This window comes from Perkinsus marinus (genome assembly GCF_000006405.1).
Source record: "Perkinsus marinus ATCC 50983 genomic scaffold scf_1104296935984, whole genome shotgun sequence".
Lineage (NCBI taxonomy): Eukaryota > Perkinsozoa > Perkinsida > Perkinsidae > Perkinsus > Perkinsus marinus.
Window position 1 is genome coordinate 41,051 of NW_003214267.1, and position 18,888 is coordinate 59,938.

Here is an 18,888-nt window from a genome sequence, read left to right on the forward strand (position 1 = left end):
AATCACCACGATGGAACTGGTAAACACTACGCTGGGAAGAGCTAACGGCTCAACCCTCCCCCTGGTGTTTGTTGAACATCACTGTACTACATCAGTGATCGAAAATTATCATCAACTCTAAACACTAACAGTAGTACTAGCCTCCGATACGCTGGACGTACGGGTAATAATAATATCATCAGAAATGCCACCAGTAAGGTTACGTTTGGGTAAACTAGGACCCAATTGAGTGCGGCACAGTGGGCACTGGTGGAACTCTAAGGCTGGATTGCAAGGCAGGCGATCAAAGCACGAGTCGAAGCACTGGACGTGGAATTTATGACCACATGGAAGCACTCTAACGTCATCACCAACAGCGAAGTCCTCAAGGCAAATAACACACCCACTGTTGTCGCCTTTCTCCATACAGTCCTCGATATCAGCGTCACTCAGCTTCTCAATTTTCGTCTCAGAGGAGACCCACAGGGACCACTCGTCGAAAAAGGCCTTCTCGCACTTCTCACGTCTCTTGTCTGCCGAATGACTCTTTTCCAACACATAGGCGACCACAACGATGAGCACTGGTGGCAAAATAGTCACAAAGCAACCGTAGCAAATGAGCACTGCTGCTCTGACCATTGCCGCCACACCCGGTCCCACCGGCCATAACACACACATCAATATGAACGTTACTATCAGCAGTAAGTAGACCCCCCATGAGAAGAGATAGCGCTTCCGGGAAAATGAGGGCTCTACAAAATGATACACTTTAGAACAGCATAACTTACGTGATTGGCTGTTTGTTGACATAATGAAAATTTAACTACGTGGAAAAGAAACATCACCAAAATATCCCCCTTGACACAAGACGTCACACGACGAGGCCGAAGAAACCATAAACGATACAATAGCTCTATCGGAGAGGCCACATGTGCAAACATAATAACGACAAATATACAAGGGAACGTTTTAATATAGTAAACTAACCCACTACACGAGAGCGTCGTAGGAGAATGACAGATACAACGAGGGGACGGTAGAGTAGCGATAACACAAAGGATTCACCGAGCCCCGCAGATATCTACGAGTGGGAACCTCGATAAAACATGTTTGTCGCAAACAAACATCCGCGAACAGAAACGTGATTACAAGTTGATCAGTCGTAGAATCCTCACAACACAGAAATCTCATCCGATTCAGAACTGACCAGCATAGGCCCCAAATCTCGACGACACAAAGGACACTTGTGACATCGTCCCATAGGAGGAAGGCTAGTGACAAAACAACCATCAAAGCATCGTACGTGGAACAAGTGCTTGCATGGTAGACCTCGAACTGGCTGAGCCGGGAGGAAGTCGGAGAGACAGATAGCACAACTTCCTTCGTCCACACTGGTAACGTAAGTGTTGGTTTCCAACCACTTCGACCATGCGTGACCAAACTCGCTGGGGTCAGCCATACCCAGTTTCCTTCGCTGCTGCCTGCCCTTGCGACGAGCGTACCAACATATGATGATAGGTGGTAGAAGCAGTAGGGCGAAGACGTAGACGAAGGAGATGAGGAGCCTCATGCTACTCCCAGAATATGGGAAGAAGAAGATCCCCGCGGTAAACAAGAGGACGACTATTATCCACCCTACCCAAATTGGGAGATACTTCCGGGAGAAGGCAGGATGGCGAAATCGGGAGAGCATCTTAGAGAATCTTAAGGAATCTTAGGGCGAAACCGCAGAAACTGCACTCTGAAGAATTGCCATGAATTGCTTTCCTAAATTCCTCTCCCCGACGTATCTCTCCATTTGAAAGTGTTCTTCCTCCGCCCTACAACATTGATGGTTTTCGAACGTAGTTTCACGAGAGCTGTTGAAATTTTCAACTCACTAATCTTGCATAATCTTGCAGTCTTGCTTTTTCTCAACGCAAAAGCGCAAAATTGTTTCTTCCTCCACTCTGATCGCAAACACAGTTCAATCCACTATGTTTCATCTGACGCTCATTTTCACTACTTTTGGTACTCTTGCTGCCATCAAACGCAGTAACGGAGCTCAACAGCATCTCGTGAGTCCAACCGCAACTAACCCCTCCTATCTTTCCTCTTTTTCAGATGGCCGCTACTGACTCTCTGCTGGAAGCCATCGAAAAGACCGAGGATGCTATCGATGACCAAATGCTGGTACGCCCTCTTCCGCATCGTCGTTTTGACGAGCCTTATATCATTCAGGCGGTCCTTGAGGGCTCTGTCAATGGGAACCGCGCCGTGCCCATCGATTTCGCCCAGCACATGTCTTCCCTCCTCAGCCAGCCCTCGTCCTCAGAGGCAGAGGCCCCACAACAAGAAAGGTGGGTTCACCATTTCCCCAGTGACCCTATTAGCATCGCTCATCAGGGTCAGTGGCTCAGGAGTGGCTTTGGATGTCACCAACATCATTCTTCTCCTCGGGATGCTCCTAATGGGAGTCGCCCTAGGCGTCGCTGCTGTGAGCACTAAATGATAGATTTCATTCGTAGCTGTTACTCGTCAGGTGGCTTATCGCGAGAAGGTAATCACATGCTTGGAAGCTCTACCGTTGGGCAAGAGGACCAGAAAGTTCTACATGTCTCGCCGCGAGGTGACCCAAATGTCAAACAGGTCACTTTCAAGGTCATTTTCAGACATTCCGGAAAGCAGCCGTTAACCCTCCCTTCCTCCACGCCGCACCAATGACGGAGTCTCCAGTCGAAAGCGCCTGAACTCGGCGATACCCTTCATGCAAACATGATAATGATGATGTTATTGAAGACTCATGAAATCATGAGTCTTGACTACCATCAACGCATCGAGTTATTAGTATACTATGCTTTTGCTCTACCGATATTAACCCGTATTATACACGAAGGAGTTTTTAAGTGATTACCACATCTCAAATAGATCACTGAGAATTCCCTACTTTTTCCTACTCCTTGAGAGGCCCATTCGGGAACCGTATCAGAACCATCGAGTCCCCCCTCAACATCTTTGATGGCTGAGCGTCACATTGATATCATCCCTCAGAGAACACAACTGAGATGCCACCCCTTATTCTCTCGGATCCATTGAAGCACAGGATCGTTAAGGCACCACGATGATGATACTCGATTATGCTATTGCCGCATTTCCGTATGGTTTTTCTATTGTCGTATTTCCGTATGGTTTTGCTGCTGTCGTATTTCCGTATGGTTTTGCGTGTTGTGGAAGCCACAGGTGTAACCTGTGAGCGTAGTTTAAGCAAACCTGTACCCGGTCACCGTCCCCTGTTGCACAAAGTTGTGCAACAAACAGCTCAAGCTAGAGCCCTCAACTACTATAATGTAAAACTCAGTCGAGTTAAAGTGTTAATTTTTTTTCTCTCCCCTATACTGTCTTGCTCCGTTTGCACATCTCTGGGATTTAGGGTGCATCATGCTCCGATACGTCAAGTATCTAACGCATGTTGTTTGAGTGGGCAAGTTTCACTTGCGCACTCGAGATACAACCCACACACTCGAATCTTAAGTGATCTGTAAACCGAAGTGTCGTAGTCAGACACTAATAGTTCGTAATCAGATCTTCTGATGTACTATTTATTCTTGAGTTACATCTGGGTGAGGGCAGGTGCGCTTAATGTCCCGAGATTGGCCTACTTTGACACCGGTCAATCTCACTAGTCAATCGCGACCTGGCCTTCCATCGTTAGTTCTCTACAGTCCCCTCAACAGACAATATACGTTCAAGTTCAACAAGGTGTATTACTGTATTGCGATCTGCTACGTTCGTTCACCATTGAAATTCCCAGGTCCTTACTGGGTGTTTTATTCACTTCATAAACTATGTTTACCACTCTTCCACCAACACAACAGCACCACACCTTTCTAATTACTCTTCAACATCATGCCCCACTAAGTCTACTCAACAACTCCCTCACTCTCTCCTCCACTTCACCCTTCCCCCCAAACTTCAAAGTAGCTTCCAACCTCCTCCACCCCTCCTTCAGCACCTCCTGCGGCACTTCACTACACACCTGCACCAACAGCGACCGCAGCCCTTCCTCCCTCGGGGCGAACTCCATCCCTCTCAACGCACAGCGAAGAATTTCCTGCACTTCCGAAACCGTCACCGTTTCCAGAAAATCACCACCAACCGCAACGCCCAATGCATATCCGAGTAATTCCGTCGCTCTAATCTCGCAGGCCTTCCGAAACATCGCCAAGAAAATCATCTTCAGCTCCTCCCTAGTAGGTCCCTTCTCCCCACCACTCCTCGCCACGCTCACTTTCGCATAACACTGGGCTATCTCAACCAAAGAGCCTTCTTCTAATACCATCATCATTCGCTCAACCACACCAACAACCGCGGAATTTCTCGACGCCATCATAACGTTACCACTCCTCCGCCATCTCAACAGCTCCTTCTCAGTTCTCGCCCTCTCAGCAGCATGCTCCAGCTGCGCCCGATTCGACTTCTCCAACAGGCCACAAACCTTCACATACTCCTCATAAAGCTCTTCATAACTCTTCCGCAATTCCTCCATTTCTTTCTTCAACTCACATGCCCCACTGCTGGGCTTAGCGGCTGTCACAATGGGCAAGAGCGCCACTCCTCCCTCCTCCCCTACACTGCCGGAGGGGGGACCTTTCTTAGGAGTTGGGGCCTGCTCGCCGTCCAAAATTTTTTGCGCCATTTTTCGAATTTTCGGCGGAACTCCAAGAGCGTTAACAACATGGCATCTAAACCACGACCGAACCGACGGCACCTGAGAAACGATCAACGTAGTAGACAATTTACCAAATCTGAATGCAAAATATAGATACGCTTGATTACGTGTTGGCGACAATATATAAATTTCCCCAAAATTTCGGCAAAATTTTGTTGATTTCAGAAAATTCGAGAATAAACTACGGAGGTTAGCTGAGGGGAGCGATTTCAACCCGAATATAAAATTGTTGGAAATTGACATACGTAAAATATGAAACCTAAACGCTATCGACGGGTCCTCGTAATAGCTCTCGAAAAATAACAACTTTCCGTACTACTAGTAGTGTTTTTACTACTGTTCCCACCGGAGTTTCACAACCTGTTTTACGTGAAGTGGCGTAAAACTCGGTGAAAAACGCGATATTCGCGGTGATATGCAGTAGTCGTGAAATATGTTTATCACTAGTGTTTTTCATCATATCACTAGGGTGGTGAAACTCTCATGCTTTCAACTTCGGGAGATCGCAAGTTGACCAATAAAGTGTTATTAATAACTACTTATTACAAGTAATGCAACTTTTAAGAAAAAAAATCGCAAAAATTTTGTTGATTTCTCAAAATTTCCCCCCAATTCCCGTATAAATTCCTGAGCCAATAAAAGCAAATCCCCATTTTCTTGCAACACTGTCCCCTACTTCATCGATAATACTCGAGCCAACTCTAACCATCATCTCAACTCCTGCTTTCTCTGCTACCATACCTTGCCAAACTCCCGAGGCCGACCCCATACATGCGATTTCCGTTATCACCGGTGCCGCAATAATCGCTGGAAATCCCACCAAAGACGGTAATAGGCGTTTCATCATCAACCCCGCAGCCAACGGACCAGTCGATTTCACTAACTCCATAGCTACCGAGCACGCCGCACGAGGCAACGCCATACGCGGTCCTCGATAAGATGGTTCTGATAGCAAATCCAGTACCACGAAGGGATAGGGTATTTGCCTCGTATCGCGGAGTTCACCCTGTTTTTTCGCAACAATTTCAACGTAGCTTATAAGAGCAGTTCTTCGCTCTTTAAGAATGTCTGCTAATCTCCCAAGTCCCATAACGTGATCATCTCCCCGTTTCACACAAGATGCAACATGAATAACTTTTTTCACCGCAGCCTTGCAACTACTCTTGATGTCCTCATCCTCACAACTCGCCAAGGGATCGGAAAGTGACGGTTTTTTTCTACCACACCCCAACGTTTTTGTAACCCGTTTTTTCCAACGTTTTTCCCCAAAAGATTCTTCCTTCCCCTCCAGTTCAGTCGGCGCGAACCACGGCAAAAAACGTTCTAATTCTCTTTCAACCACTTTCGGGTATCCAGCCACCGGTGCCTCAATTATAACGCCTTTTTCCGGCAAGGGTATCGCACTCAACAACTCCGCGATTCCAGCAATTTCATGGCGCAGTGACGCTGATCGTGCTACTGTAAGAATCGCTTTCAAAACTGCCAACACACCCACAGCGTCAACAACCTCCTCAATTTCTTTCTCTTTTTCCCCACGTTCCTTCTCCCCTGCCAATTCCTTCACCACATCAATAATTTCCTCTTCCGAACCATGCTGAATTTTCTCCCAAAAATTCTCATTTTTTTTCTCCTCAATTTCCGGAGAATACCTCCTAGTTTCCAAAGACTCCCCTTCTCCCCTCGGCACATGCAGCGCGCTCAATCTATGGCCTTCGCTCAGTATCGGTAGTAACGCATGCCCAACAAATGGTAGCTCCATCGAGACCACCACAGGTGCGGCAGTCACAACCTTAAACGCTTTTTCCCATAGCCTCTCGAGATCCGCCGCGCCCTCAATAGCATTTTTCACTTTTTCCATCAGTTTTTCCACTTCCTCACTCCCCTGTAGACCTCCCGTCCGTGCTATCGCCGTCAACACCGCCTTCACAACCTCATGAGAGTCACTCGTAGTCTGCGTCAAACGCAACAATCGCAATACTATTTCCTCCCGATTCCCATCACTACCATCCTGCTCAAGTTCACATTCCAATTCGTCAATTATCTTCATAGCATCCTCCTCCTCTTCTCCACTACTACTTTCTCTCGATAATATAGTGCTCAACAAGGGCTCAGACAGAGGTGACGCTTTTATCGGTGAGCAAGTTTGCGTATTAGAACCCTGTTGTTGCGTCCAGTCAGTAGACAGTGATTGCCTCATTTCACTATCACACGTCCCTTCCTGTCGCACCTCCTCCTTCCCTACGCTTCCTTCATCATTAAACGCCGTTTCCTCAAACTCCGCCGTGCCAAACTCAACAGTTGCGTTCTCCGATCCACCCAGCGCTTGACTCTGCATAAATCGATCATCGTCTGAGCTGCTCCCTATCCTCACTTCGGAAGGGTCCTCCTTCTCCTGAGCCTCTCCCCCATCAAAATCAAAGTCCAGCCAAGGGGCGCTCAGAAGTGAGCGAGGCGCCGTATGCTCCTGACCAGACGGTGTTGGGGAAACTCTAGTGGGTGTCTCCGATCGGCACAAAGACGCCGGACTGACATATTTCGGCGGATGATTTTTCATACCAAAAATTCCACACTTCATCGACAATTAACTTCACTGAGCGCAACATCACCACGATACGAATAGGAAACGTTAATGACTCTCGCGAGAAGTCGATAAGCTCTCCAGCTTAGAACACCTAACAACAGCGGAGCGAAGCGTTTCACGAGTAGCGTATTTCAAAACCATTGCCTACTTCTCAAGACCATCTTCCTGTATAAATGTCCTCATTGCTCTTACAGCAGTGACAGCTCCCTCAATCGCGAGATCCGCCGCGCTCTCGAATGATTCTATATTTATCTTCCCTTCAAGGCAGAGGTAATTCAACTGACAACAGCATACTCAGGGGAAACTGACTCCACAATGCGAACGCCCTAGTAGTACCTCCTTCCGACGTTGATACACCGCAACCGTTACGACCGCGCCGCCGCAGCCTTCAGACTCCGCATGGTTGAGATCGACGATTGGCTTCTGATTATTCACCAGCCCCACAGTACCTGAACAACCTCGTAGTTAACTTAGGCAAGACGATTATAGATGGGCGAAAAGTTCCGCAGAACACAGACTAGCCGCCTGACTTATTCCCACAAGGAAAAACTCCCAACAGGAGCAACTAACTCTTAGTAATCCCACAGAGCCTGATCTCTCATACGCAGAAACTCGTGAAACTTCACGGCCATCATAATTTCGTGGCGCGTGACGCTGCTCACATATATACCCTTCAAAAGCTATTCACGTGCTCTATCCAACCGCGTAGGAACAATGATAATATTCACAGTTCCTCATCACCCCAGTACTACAAGCAGAGAACATGTCCTTTATAGGAATACCAGCATCTACCAAGGCCGCCGCTGCAGCATTGACGCAAGCGGCAAGTGCCGAACCGTCTTCCTGTAGGATAGTCAAATGAACATCTATACACGATTTGGGGAACCTGATGAAGCTGATCTCACGCGAACAATAGGTCCCACTCGACACAATGAGCGCCACCGATTACGATGAGAGGTATGTTTGAGGCAAACAATATTACCCACGTGTATACTTACAATCAATCAGTAAAACGTTTATCAACAGCAACCAGTCGAACAGATAAGAAAACGTGGAGACCACGAGCGTCATCGTGAAAATCTCAAATTTACTTCTCCATACAGGATATCCAAGAAATAGAGAGAATTCTGGCTCAAACTCACTTCTCCCAGAATCCACTGTTTCCCCGATCTAGGTATTACATTTCAGTTAGGACTGCATCCTGTATGATACGTTGAAGCCACAACTGTCTCTCCGTGCTGTTACGATCGCCTGTGGTTCGACGCTTTCGGTCGATAGTAGCAAAAGAAGAGGTACGATATACAACCTAGAGAGACCCCTCTGAGTACTTCAGAGAAGAACACGTTAATTACATTGACAATAGCCTCTCCTTGTCGAGCCATAGTTCCTGCTGCGCGACCGACTGAAGCAGCTTGCAGAGGACGGGGTCCGAATACGTGAGCTACAACTTTGGTGAGACCCTGAGAGGCGCCAGAATACGAGTCTCAACCGATTTTCAAATCGCCGACAATTGACAATGGTGTGGTAGCATAAAACTGGTAACACGCGAATTATTCTGGGAGATTCGATGCGAGACACCGCAACAACTAAGCGCACAACTAAACCTTCATCACGATAAATCAGCAATCGACCTCCCGTTAATGTTGGTAAATAGAGACGAACATTATTGAAGAGCTCTCCAGAGAGAATGATCGAATGTAGGATCGATCGTAGTCGGGTATTTCAGCGAGGCATAAAGTCTACTCAGAATCGTCCTTTCACCTGTTGTAAGGTAGCACTGCCGTCAGCGCTGGGAGCATCACCGATCTTTAACGTGAGGTGGCGTAGCTCATTCGGTCGACGGCCGTCCAGTCGGAAGCCTTCATAAGTGAGGAACTCCTGTCGGCGAGACATGAATAACAAACACTGAGCAGGAAAGGAATGGATGCTCCTAATTTAGACGTCGTTTGTGATATTCGAATGAAATGATTATCCCATCAATACTCATCTTTCGATTGCCGACACTTTCGGATTGGAGTGGTATGATACTACCGCAGTTGGGGCTGCGGGCAGAGTTTGGTCGAGCAGAGGGGCGGCTATGCCATCCCAAAAAAATGCCCTAGTACAATCAACTTCTCCGATCATGTCTTGACACAATCAATTTCTCCTTCTGGGGCCGCTATGCCATCCAAACACATGTCTTGACACAATCAATTTCTCCTTCTGGGGCCGCTATGCCATCCAAACACGTCTTGACACAATCAATTTCTCCTTCTGGGGCCGCTATGCCATCCAAACACATGTCTTGACACAATCAATTTCTCCTTCTGGGGCCGCTATGCCATCCAAACACATGTCTTGACACAATCAATTTCTCCTTCTGGGGCCGCTATGCCATCCAAACACATGTCTTGACACAATCAATTTCTCCTTCTGGGGCCGCTATGCCATCCAAACGTATATCTTGACACGATCACTTCACGGTGAGGACTGAGCTATCCTATCAAGACGTCGGACATTACTGCCCGTGAGCCCAATCCCCCTCCCAGGCGTATCAAACTATCATTCAAGCAACCCCTCTCTAGTGCTACTGCACATGGACTGATAGGCTTGGTACCAGCGTTGGAATGCGTGTTCACTTTCCTGAGCTACGCTCGTGAGTTTCCTCACTAATGATAGAAGTTTATATACTAATCCGGGTGGAAATGTACAGGAATTAACAATAATTTCCCAAAATTTCCTCAGAATTTTCATATGGTCACCAACATATGTGGTCGACCATGTGCATATTTCCCTACATTGGATGGTACGGCGTGAAGAGGCTTCCTTCCCATCACCAGTACATCCTCATCAGCGTAGCCAATACTAACGTCATTAATACCAGTCAGTATGTTTTAGAATGACCAACTATCTCATTGAAAGTGTGGGTAATTCATCGAAAACAGTCGGTAAAGCATCAGGAGAAATCTCAATTTCAGAAAAGTTGGTAGACTGTGGAGAACTCGGGTAAAACATTGTATCGACCAAAATGCACTGGTCACAGCTTTACTACATCCAAGAAGGCTACCGAGGTTTGGAAAATTGCATATATATTTCCGTATAAATATTATATTAAGAACACCCCCAGTAGCAGTCTCACAAAGAGGTATGATAAGGGTATTATAGTATTACCTCTTAGCATTTGACGGCTATCCTAACAGCTACCTCGGCCTCAAGAATTCCTGACCTAGGAAAAGTTCGTCTCAATCGTAGACGAGTTGGGATTGGCGTGCTATGGTTGATATCGCACGCATGCGCAAACGGTGTGAAATTTTCCGTGTCTCCACTTTTGTACCAATCCACTTTTGAACATAAAAAGAATATTCGGGCCCCGTCAGATGTCCAAGCACCACGCGATTTATACTCTACATACGCCACATCAGCGTGCGACAGTCCTACGTTCGGTCGATTCCCGAAGGAGTGGTACTTAACCCACTTTTCCCGACATTTGCGAGAAAATCTCCGAAATAGGGACGATTATGGTACGAAAGTGGTTCGCGGAGCGAAGCGCTTCCCGAAGGGAAGCTTTTCAAAGGGGGGCGGGCGCTACTTGGATTGGTTCAAAAATGGATTGGTACAAAAGTGGCTGGATCGAATTTTCAAAGCGAAGGCGAGCGCTTTTGATTCTCGATTACCCCAACTTCCTGTCTCCAACTTGAGCCTCAAGACTGTGTTGAAGTTTAGGTCTGCTTTCCTCAACTGATCTCAAAAGTCTCCGCAGGAGTTTACAGACGAATACAGAAACCAATGAGAAATTCCCAAAATTTCCGCAGAATTTTCATATTGCCACCAACACATGTAGTTGACCCTGTACATATTCTCCCACACACTTCCTCGAGATGTGAATATCCCCGCAAGGGGCGTGTACTATGCAGATTATATCAACTCAAGTATTTTGTTCTCCATCTGTTCTCGCAGAGGCCATTTCTGTTCAATGTTGCCCAACGCGGCACCATCAGCATTCCTCATTCCCACCGCTAACACAACGACAGTCCAAGCTCATGGGCTTTTAGGTCACCCCATACCATCTTTTCGCCACATCATCAGCAGCTCCCTTCAGGTTGGATATTATTCACTCTCCTGTTATTAATCGGTGTTGGAGTTCTCTATTGGCACAGCAGAAGTGCCGACCGTAAGGCCCGGAAAAGCTCTCGCCTTCCTGCCCGACGGCCCACCAGAGTAAGCTCCTCCTACAAAGGGAAATCGAACTGTCGTTTTAGGTCAGCCTCAGTCGGAGTTTGAGGCGGGAGGTTGAGCGGGCTTCGGTCACACGTAAGTTGAGGAAGAGGGGTTGAAAAAAATTCTCTTTACGTCGTAACACTGGCATGATAATTTATTTCAGTGTCACATCAATCGACTCATTTCATGATAAAATGAATAGACTTATCACTACAAGTGCGAAATATTTCTTATATTCAGCGGCGGGGAGGCCTCCACTACCACCAGTGATGGTCTCGGGCGATGCCGTCCCTGCGCCTTCCTCCGGGAGGAGACCCTCGAGCTACGCTGAAAGGAAGAGGAGTACGCTCTCAGCAGAACGGGTGGGATTGTGTATACTCATTATGTGTCCGGGATGATATGTGTGGTAGGTGGCTGAAGTTACTGATGCTTTGCTGGGAAACAGGACAGGTATTATTATGGTGTCGATTATTAGTTTAAATGGTGTAGCGGTGGGGTTTCGTTGTATCACTCATCAGGTATAGGGTTCAATTCTCCGGTATGTCTTTTCTTAGGTTCTGATTATTCCTCCACGGCCTCCAACTGGGATGCTCAAAGTGGTGAGTTGAACCAACCCCATACCACTCCTTCCACACTTTTGCCTCCAATACTCAACCCGTATGCTCCTCACGTTTCAGATGCCTCCTGGAGAGGCGTCACTGAGGAGAAAGTGGCCGTGGTAATATCATCCACCCGACTCCTGTGCGTGTGATCCCACCGTCAATGTAGATTCCTAAGCGAGCGGATAGCGAAGCCTCGACAGCTGTTGGGAGGTGGGGGGAGTTTAGAAGGACTTTCCTATTCAGCGGAAGTGACTTCAGTTCGATCCCTGCGCCCAGCAAACGTCTTCACCCTATATTCGCGAGGAAGTTCTCGCAAGAACAAACGCCTGCTACTGCTTCGAATGACCGGGATTGGATCAACGATGAGAAAAGTGTGTTAGTACGAATTTTGGGTGCCTAGATTTCTGTTATTTTTCAGGAGAAAACTCCTCGTCGTGAGTGAGAGAGGTCGGTGTTGGAAAACATAATTATCAGTTGTTTTTATAACCACAAGTGATCTGCGTTGCCGCGTTTTGCATGTTTATTGTGGAAGATGTGAATCCTGAGTGTATGCTATTGAGTTGGACGGAGTGGTAGAGATTGATCATTAAATTGAGATTATCGTCAATCCCGGTGGAATAAGACATCGAAAAGTGTTCCAGTGTGGTACCATAATTCTACTACATTACTATCTGACGGGAAACTGAACCCGGCGAGCATCGTTTCTGTGTAAACGAAGAGTACTACTTCATCAACTACCTATCGATTCGCAACTTCACAGCTCTCAAAAATGATGTTGAACAGAATACTATAAACTATGTTGAATGATTATGTAAAACTCCCTCGAGCCGATCGAGTAGTGAATAAAGTCACTTATGGAATTCCGATGAACTCCTATGGCGAGCTGACGAGGTCGGTCGGTATTCAGTGTTGTTGGCATACGTGTAGGCTTTCAAGGGAGTTTACACACGACTTAGGTTAGGAGTGTATAAAACCCCCCCAAGAATCTTACCGAAATTCCCCTCGAAGTCTCCGTTCAGTCGTGAATATTTTACCAATTTTGGCCTGGAGTTTTCATAACGTATTCTATCCCTTCAGGCCCCGCACTGCGATGGACGGCAGAGGTCGATAACGAGGTGGTTGGGTTGACATGAGGCTCTCTGAATGTCCAGTGTTGGAGTAGGAATATTTGATTGCTTTCCTCAGCTACTGAGCTCAGGAGTTTCCCCATCGAACAAGTCAAATACTAATCCGGGTGGAAGTGTACAGAAATCAACAAGAATTTCCTGAAGGTTTCCATATTGTCACCAGCACCTGTAGTTGACCATGCAAACACTGCTTCTGCCATATTGACGTTCTGCGTTGCCCAGTGGAAGGGATTCATCCTCTCAAGTTTCACCGACATTTCTTAGATGATCACCCAAGTCACTACTTCCAGCGATCGGACGATACTAACTTTACGTTCAATCGAGTGCTTAGAGGCTCCCCTGGAACTGCTTCGTTCCGTGTGGACTTATGCCCGCCCGGTTTTGACCAGTTCTCTGGTTGAACGGGTTTTCCACTGTTCTGGTCGAGACCCCGAGGAAATGCTCGTTTTCAAGAAGACTAGTGGTTCCGGCCTACTCTTTCTGGTTCGACTCTCTAACGGTTGGAGTGTCGGGGAGATCGGGGACAATCGTCGTTGTGACGGTCAGCTTCTACGTATCATAGGCGATGTTGATCTTGGTAGAGCCCCTTCGGCCTGCCTCGACCCTCGTGATGATAGTATTATTTCCCTATCTCAACAAGGACGTGTATTCAGATGTTCACACTGGTCCACTGCGACTCCCCAAAGACCAGCGTTGTGGCAACCTATACGTGGGGGCAGACGAATATCGAATTACATGCATGATATCATCTGTGCCCCTGATGGGGCCCTCTGGGGCCTGTCAAAACCACACAGGTCAACTCTTCCCGGTCTCTTCGTCGTCTCAAGGACCTCCCTGGAGAACCGGTCCAGACGAGGGTCCATCACTTCACAAGAAGAGCACCTAGTCCACTGCCTTGCGTGTGCGTACTCCACTGGAGTTGTCTTTGCATTACGACCAGTATTGGTTAACGGCAAGTGCATCCAAGAGCAGCTTGTTGAAGTTAAGTCAGTTGGTGTCAACGAGATCGAGTTCAAGCCGGTGTTCACTTTCGAGCCCCTTTGGAATCCATGGTTCGACGTAGGGTCCTCTCGGGCCTTCATTACTGGTCGCTCAGAGTGTATGATTCCGATACTATTCATTTTCGATTTGCACGCATGCACAATTATTTCCCGGTTGTCTCTTCCCACTGCTTGTACACCGATTACGCGTATCTACACTGCGGATTCGGAGGCCCTTTGGGGTGTATCCGTCCGAGCACGTGAGGTCAGAAAAATACGCTTATTGAGCAACTGAGCTTATGTGTACTTTCCGTTAATGACAACAATGAAATCAATTTTCTGTTCAGATTTTCTGTAGAATTATGATGCATTAGTGTTGGTTAATCGGAAACTATTCAATGGAGTTTCACTCTAGTGATATGAGAAACACTAGTGAAAAACATATCTCACGACTACTGCATATCACCGCGAATATCGCGTTTTTCACGGAGTAATACGCCACAAACGGGTGAAACTCCAATAATCCACCTTTGGGACTCTGAAACTACGCCATTGCCCGATCTACTAGATCGGATCTATTCCACGAATTGTCACTTTAAGTTCATATACTGCCACATATTCCAACTTCTGCTGACCGAATTTTTTCCGCTCCCGTTTAACATTTTTTCATTTCAATTTCATGCTTTTCCGAGTCGATTTCGCGATTACCAGAAACGCAAACGACAATATATGGAAATGGGTATGGAAAAATATCGTCGGTGGCCAGAAATTGGAGCGGCAGTATATGAATTTGAAGTGGCAATTCTTGGAATAGATCGGGAAATGGTGTATTTAGAATCGACTCTCGAAAGTTGTGTGTGTGTGAGTTCAAGTCCAACGCCGAAAACCGGCTTAGTCAGACTAGCACCGATGTATCGTACTCCAAGAGGGATGAAATCAGGCAAGTTCATTGAGCACACAAACTAGGGCTTAGGCAGAGAATAGGCCAAACTTAAGATACTTTCTTTTCTCTCGGCAGGACGGTTACGCTCCTGGTAAGACCACGAAACACTGGATTTTCCCACAGCGTGTCGACCACAAGCATCATCTCTGCAACTCGAAAAGTCCATGCCGTTAAAATTGATGATGGCACCCACTCAATCACCAACCCCTAGCCGTGTTATTCACAGTAGCTAGGTGTAATATCACCAACTACCCACATATACAGTTCAACAGCCACAAGGCACGATCAGCAGTTATCAGGCACATAATAACGCTCGTTGTAGGCTACTGCCTCTACTGTGTCGATTACATTGTTGTAACATATGTTGGCTTTCCTCAGCTGATCCTAAGAGTTCCCTCGTCAATTATAGGAGTTCTTATACGACCTGGGATTGAAACGTTTAGGAACCAACCAGAAATTCCCTCAGAATTTTCATATTGCCACCAACATATTTGGTTGACCATGGGTGTATTTTCCCACACTGGTTGTCACTTGTTCGAACTCAACTCCCTCATAATAGAACACTGACTTTTCACGGGATCACCAGACCAGGAGGTCCGAACATGCGTTCAACCCATTGCTTCGTTTTAGTCAAATAAAACTCAGGATCAGAACCATAGTTCAAATAGCCCCTAGCAGGCCTTGTCAATGACGCCACTGTAGACTTGCCGTACAGGGCGGGCTCTATGTTGGTTCCCTCGTGCCACTCGTTGAAGGACGTTATAGAAGCCTGAGGAAAACACTGGTCACGACTTTGTACATGCGCCATACCATTTTCGGTCGAAGTCTGGCAGCCTCGGAGAACATATGGTCGAAGTATCGGCCATCACGACGATCGCGAGTGTTGGCGAAGTTCCAAGGCCGCACCTCTACGTCAATATACCCTGGCCCTACCTGAGCCATTGATTTCCCTAGAGAGTGGTATATAACTAAATCACTAGATTTCGCCACGCCAAAATGAAGGGAGTATGCTCACGCTCGGTATAAAGTAAATGCCAGCCTCTTGCGCGACTCGGCCCATGTAGTGCCAGTTGGACGGAGTACTGCCGTACACGAAACCAGCAGCTGCGAAATAGGTATAGAACCCATCTGCGAGAGAGTTCATGCATAACACAATATCGCAACAGTAACTCATGAGCTCATCAGTAAAGTAAAAACTCTGAAAAATTTGTAAATGTTTATCTGGCTTCGTGAGCCTCTCTACTCACCGAATCCTGATTTGATATAAGTCGAGTGGGCCGCCTCGACCCATAGGAAGATCGCTGTGCAGTCCAAACCGGTTTTACCGCGGACCGAGAGGTCCCCACTCGGGGTCAACAACCTAGCCCATTCTTCTGGAGAATTGTGGTAGCTATCGTAGATGTATCTAGGCTAGAACTCAACAATCATTATATCGGCTATTGCAACTCACACGAGAGGAAGAAGCGTTCCGTCACGAACATTGGCGACTCTGTGGAGCGCTGGGTGCTTCCCGTAGTGTGTGTGAATGTATTCAAAGTCTTTACGTACCGTAGAAGGGGTACGGCCTACACTTGCAGTGTCGAGATATACGCTCGCCTTTCCTCAGCTGAGCCCAGGAATTTCCTCACTAATTGTAGGAGTTCATATACGAATTCAGGTAGAAGCGTACAGACACCAACAAAAATTTCACATTGTCACCAACATATGTAGTTGAACCCAGGGTTGGAGCATATGTTCGCTTTCCTTAGCTGAGCTTGAGAGTTTCCTCACTAATCATAGAAGTCCACATACGAATTCGGGTAGAAGTGTACAAAAACCTCCAAGAATTTTCCAAAATTTCCTCCTAATTTTCATATTGTTACCAACACGTCATACGGAGCCGTCAGTGTATCACACCTTCGTATGGCTCCAAGTGAATAGCAACTCTCATGCCGTGAGCCCACGCGATATCGAGTAGTAATGCTCGCAATATGTCGACGGTTTGGTTTTGATCGTCAAGTGCTGGGTCGTGGAGACCAGGGGGATACCTCGAGTTCGGTTTGGTACTAGGATTTCGCAGGAGTGTGGTACCAGCTCACAACAGCTACACCCAAGCCAGCCCTCTTCATCATGTCCATATGAGTGGCGATGGTTTGAGGGTCCAGCGAGGAGTAGGGTCCAAGCTGAGGCCAATACGATGACCCTATGTCCTCATTCTCGGGGATATGCTCGTCTTGAGCGTATCTACGATGAGACTTTTCTTGTCGTACAGTATACGTTTGATCGACGTTCTTAGCTCAGTTTAGGAGCTTCCCCAAGACACTATGGAAATTCGCGCCCGACTAAGAAGAATGCTTTACAGAGACTAACAGGAATCTCCCAAAATTTTCATGAAGACCTGGACACGCGTAGTTGACCACATGGATGTTTCCCCAACGCTGAGTAGGAAACGGTTTACTATGGTTTCTGACTATTCCGTGTCTCACTTTTTGGCAATTTCTTGGTCCCAATGAGACAACCGCTGATGATTCCAATGAGACCAGTTCCCATCCCTATCCTTGTTGCGATACCACATGTAATAAAATACATGAGCGTTGCAACGCCACCCACAGGAGCTGTCACTAAGTGTTGGTTCGCTCGTCACGACTGCGGACTGGGAAGACTTGGTCGTCGTTACTTTCTCGTGAGTACTCAGAGTTGTCGGACTGGCGCTCACCTTTACAGTGTCGTCAGTGGCTATGAAAACGCTGTTGAGATTTCTTATTGAACTACTTTTGAAAGGACCTCTTAGATGATGCTCATGCTGTTCATTGGGTGAATCGGGAAAGTTGATTAGTATGAGGAAAAAGACAATCACATATGTGAACGAAACGACGCCGATGAGAATGGGAGTAGCTGATCGCCACTTCAAGAGACGCATATGAAATAACTTATAGAGATCCGTCCATTCGGACTTTGTCGTTGAACGAGTAAGTACGAATTCATCTCGTACAACAAAAGTTGTCAATTCTTAGAAGTCCTATCATGATGCATGTACTGGCCAAATATCACTATAGAGAGCAAATCATGCGAATACAGGATCAAGACATACAACAGAATGGTTTTTCCTCACGAACCATAAGCAGCCCTTCTTACTAACAAAAAATCGGCAGAAATTAATACATGGAAGTGGCACACGAATAGAAACAATATTCTGACGGAGGTCTATGATGGACACAGTAAGCGTCTTCGATCCGCGGTGATAGCCAATTATGAAGCACTGATCTCTCTCATTATCAACGTCAAGGTCACGACCATATACATCCAACTTGACAACTTCGCTTAGGACGTTCCTGGGGTTAGAAATGGCGCTTACAACAGAGTCATTCGTGTCTCGCTGGAGTAGGAGGATTTGAGACCTCTCTTCGCTTTCGTACACACACAGTCCTTCTGCTGGACGCTGACTGCAGTCAATAACAGTGCTCGTTGATCCATCTTGATCGATACGAATCACGGATTCACCTTGCCATGAGAGGCCATAGAAACAACCATCATGAGAAGAGAAGACGGGTTTGAAGAGACAATCAGCAGTGGTCCTTCCAGAAGTCCATGAGGGCAGCAACAGCCCGCTCCGTGGCTCGTCGCGTGTCCAGTTCGAGAACCGGCACATGCGTCCAGTGTTTTGTTCGATGCCGATTAGTTGTCGATTTTTGCTATCACATGCCAGACAGAGCAGAGTACCCACATTGAGGGCTTTGTGTTCATTAAGATTGTTGTTTGAGGTGAGTTCGAGGACGACACATTCATAGAGGC

The 18,888-nt window shown here is 46.9% G+C and overlaps 6 protein-coding genes across 6 annotated transcripts; 2 read left to right on the top strand and 4 right to left on the bottom strand.

Annotated features, from left to right (window-relative positions):
• Positions 1–117: 117 nt before the first annotated feature.
• On the bottom strand, positions 118–618 carry Pmar_PMAR025650 (RING-H2 finger protein ATL2B, putative; the record flags this gene model as incomplete). Its single annotated transcript, XM_002783795.1, has 1 exon — positions 118–618. One exon carries the CDS (start codon positions 616–618, stop codon positions 118–120), a length of 501 nt encoding a protein of 166 aa, XP_002783841.1.
• Positions 619–1,955: 1,337 nt separating this feature from the next.
• Pmar_PMAR025651 (hypothetical protein) lies at positions 1,956–2,708 on the top strand (the record flags this gene model as incomplete). The annotated part of the gene is made up of 6 exons (XM_002783796.1): positions 1,956–2,036; positions 2,083–2,151; positions 2,200–2,318; positions 2,365–2,455; positions 2,501–2,587; positions 2,631–2,708. 6 exons carry the CDS (start codon positions 1,956–1,958, stop codon positions 2,706–2,708), a joined length of 525 nt encoding a protein of 174 aa, XP_002783842.1.
• A 1,154-nt stretch (positions 2,709–3,862) lies between these two features.
• Pmar_PMAR025652 (hypothetical protein) lies at positions 3,863–5,456 on the bottom strand (the record flags this gene model as incomplete). Its single annotated transcript, XM_002783797.1, has 2 exons — positions 3,863–4,726; positions 5,364–5,456. 2 exons carry the CDS (start codon positions 5,454–5,456, stop codon positions 3,863–3,865), a joined length of 957 nt encoding a protein of 318 aa, XP_002783843.1.
• Positions 5,457–7,412: 1,956 nt separating this feature from the next.
• Positions 7,413–9,172, bottom strand: Pmar_PMAR025653 (Exosome complex exonuclease RRP41, putative; the record flags this gene model as incomplete). Its single annotated transcript, XM_002783798.1, has 6 exons — positions 9,030–9,172; positions 8,621–8,728; positions 8,450–8,574; positions 8,021–8,154; positions 7,605–7,717; positions 7,413–7,547 (listed from the first exon to the last, which is right to left on the bottom strand). The coding sequence occupies exons 1-6, from the start codon at positions 9,159–9,161 to the stop codon at positions 7,413–7,415; spliced, it is 747 nt and encodes a 248-aa protein (XP_002783844.1). The 5' UTR covers positions 9,162–9,172.
• Positions 9,173–13,433: 4,261 nt separating this feature from the next.
• On the top strand, positions 13,434–14,489 carry Pmar_PMAR025654 (hypothetical protein). Its single transcript, XM_002783799.1, has one exon. It carries the CDS (start codon positions 13,459–13,461, stop codon positions 14,467–14,469), a length of 1,011 nt encoding a protein of 336 aa, XP_002783845.1. The 5' UTR covers positions 13,434–13,458; the 3' UTR covers positions 14,470–14,489.
• Positions 14,490–15,688: 1,199 nt separating this feature from the next.
• Pmar_PMAR025655 (mannosidase, endo-alpha, putative) lies at positions 15,689–17,671 on the bottom strand (the record flags this gene model as incomplete). Its single annotated transcript, XM_002783800.1, has 8 exons — positions 15,689–15,886; positions 15,928–16,050; positions 16,133–16,245; positions 16,365–16,522; positions 16,568–16,682; positions 17,014–17,144; positions 17,188–17,340; positions 17,583–17,671. 8 exons carry the CDS (start codon positions 17,669–17,671, stop codon positions 15,689–15,691), a joined length of 1,080 nt encoding a protein of 359 aa, XP_002783846.1.
• Positions 17,672–18,888: the final 1,217 nt, after the last annotated feature.

Excerpts from the sequence above, each read along its gene's own strand:
- Pmar_PMAR025654 (XM_002783799.1), top strand. The coding sequence starts at position 13,459 with ATGATCACCCAAGTCACTACTTCCAGCGATCGGACGATACTAACTTTA.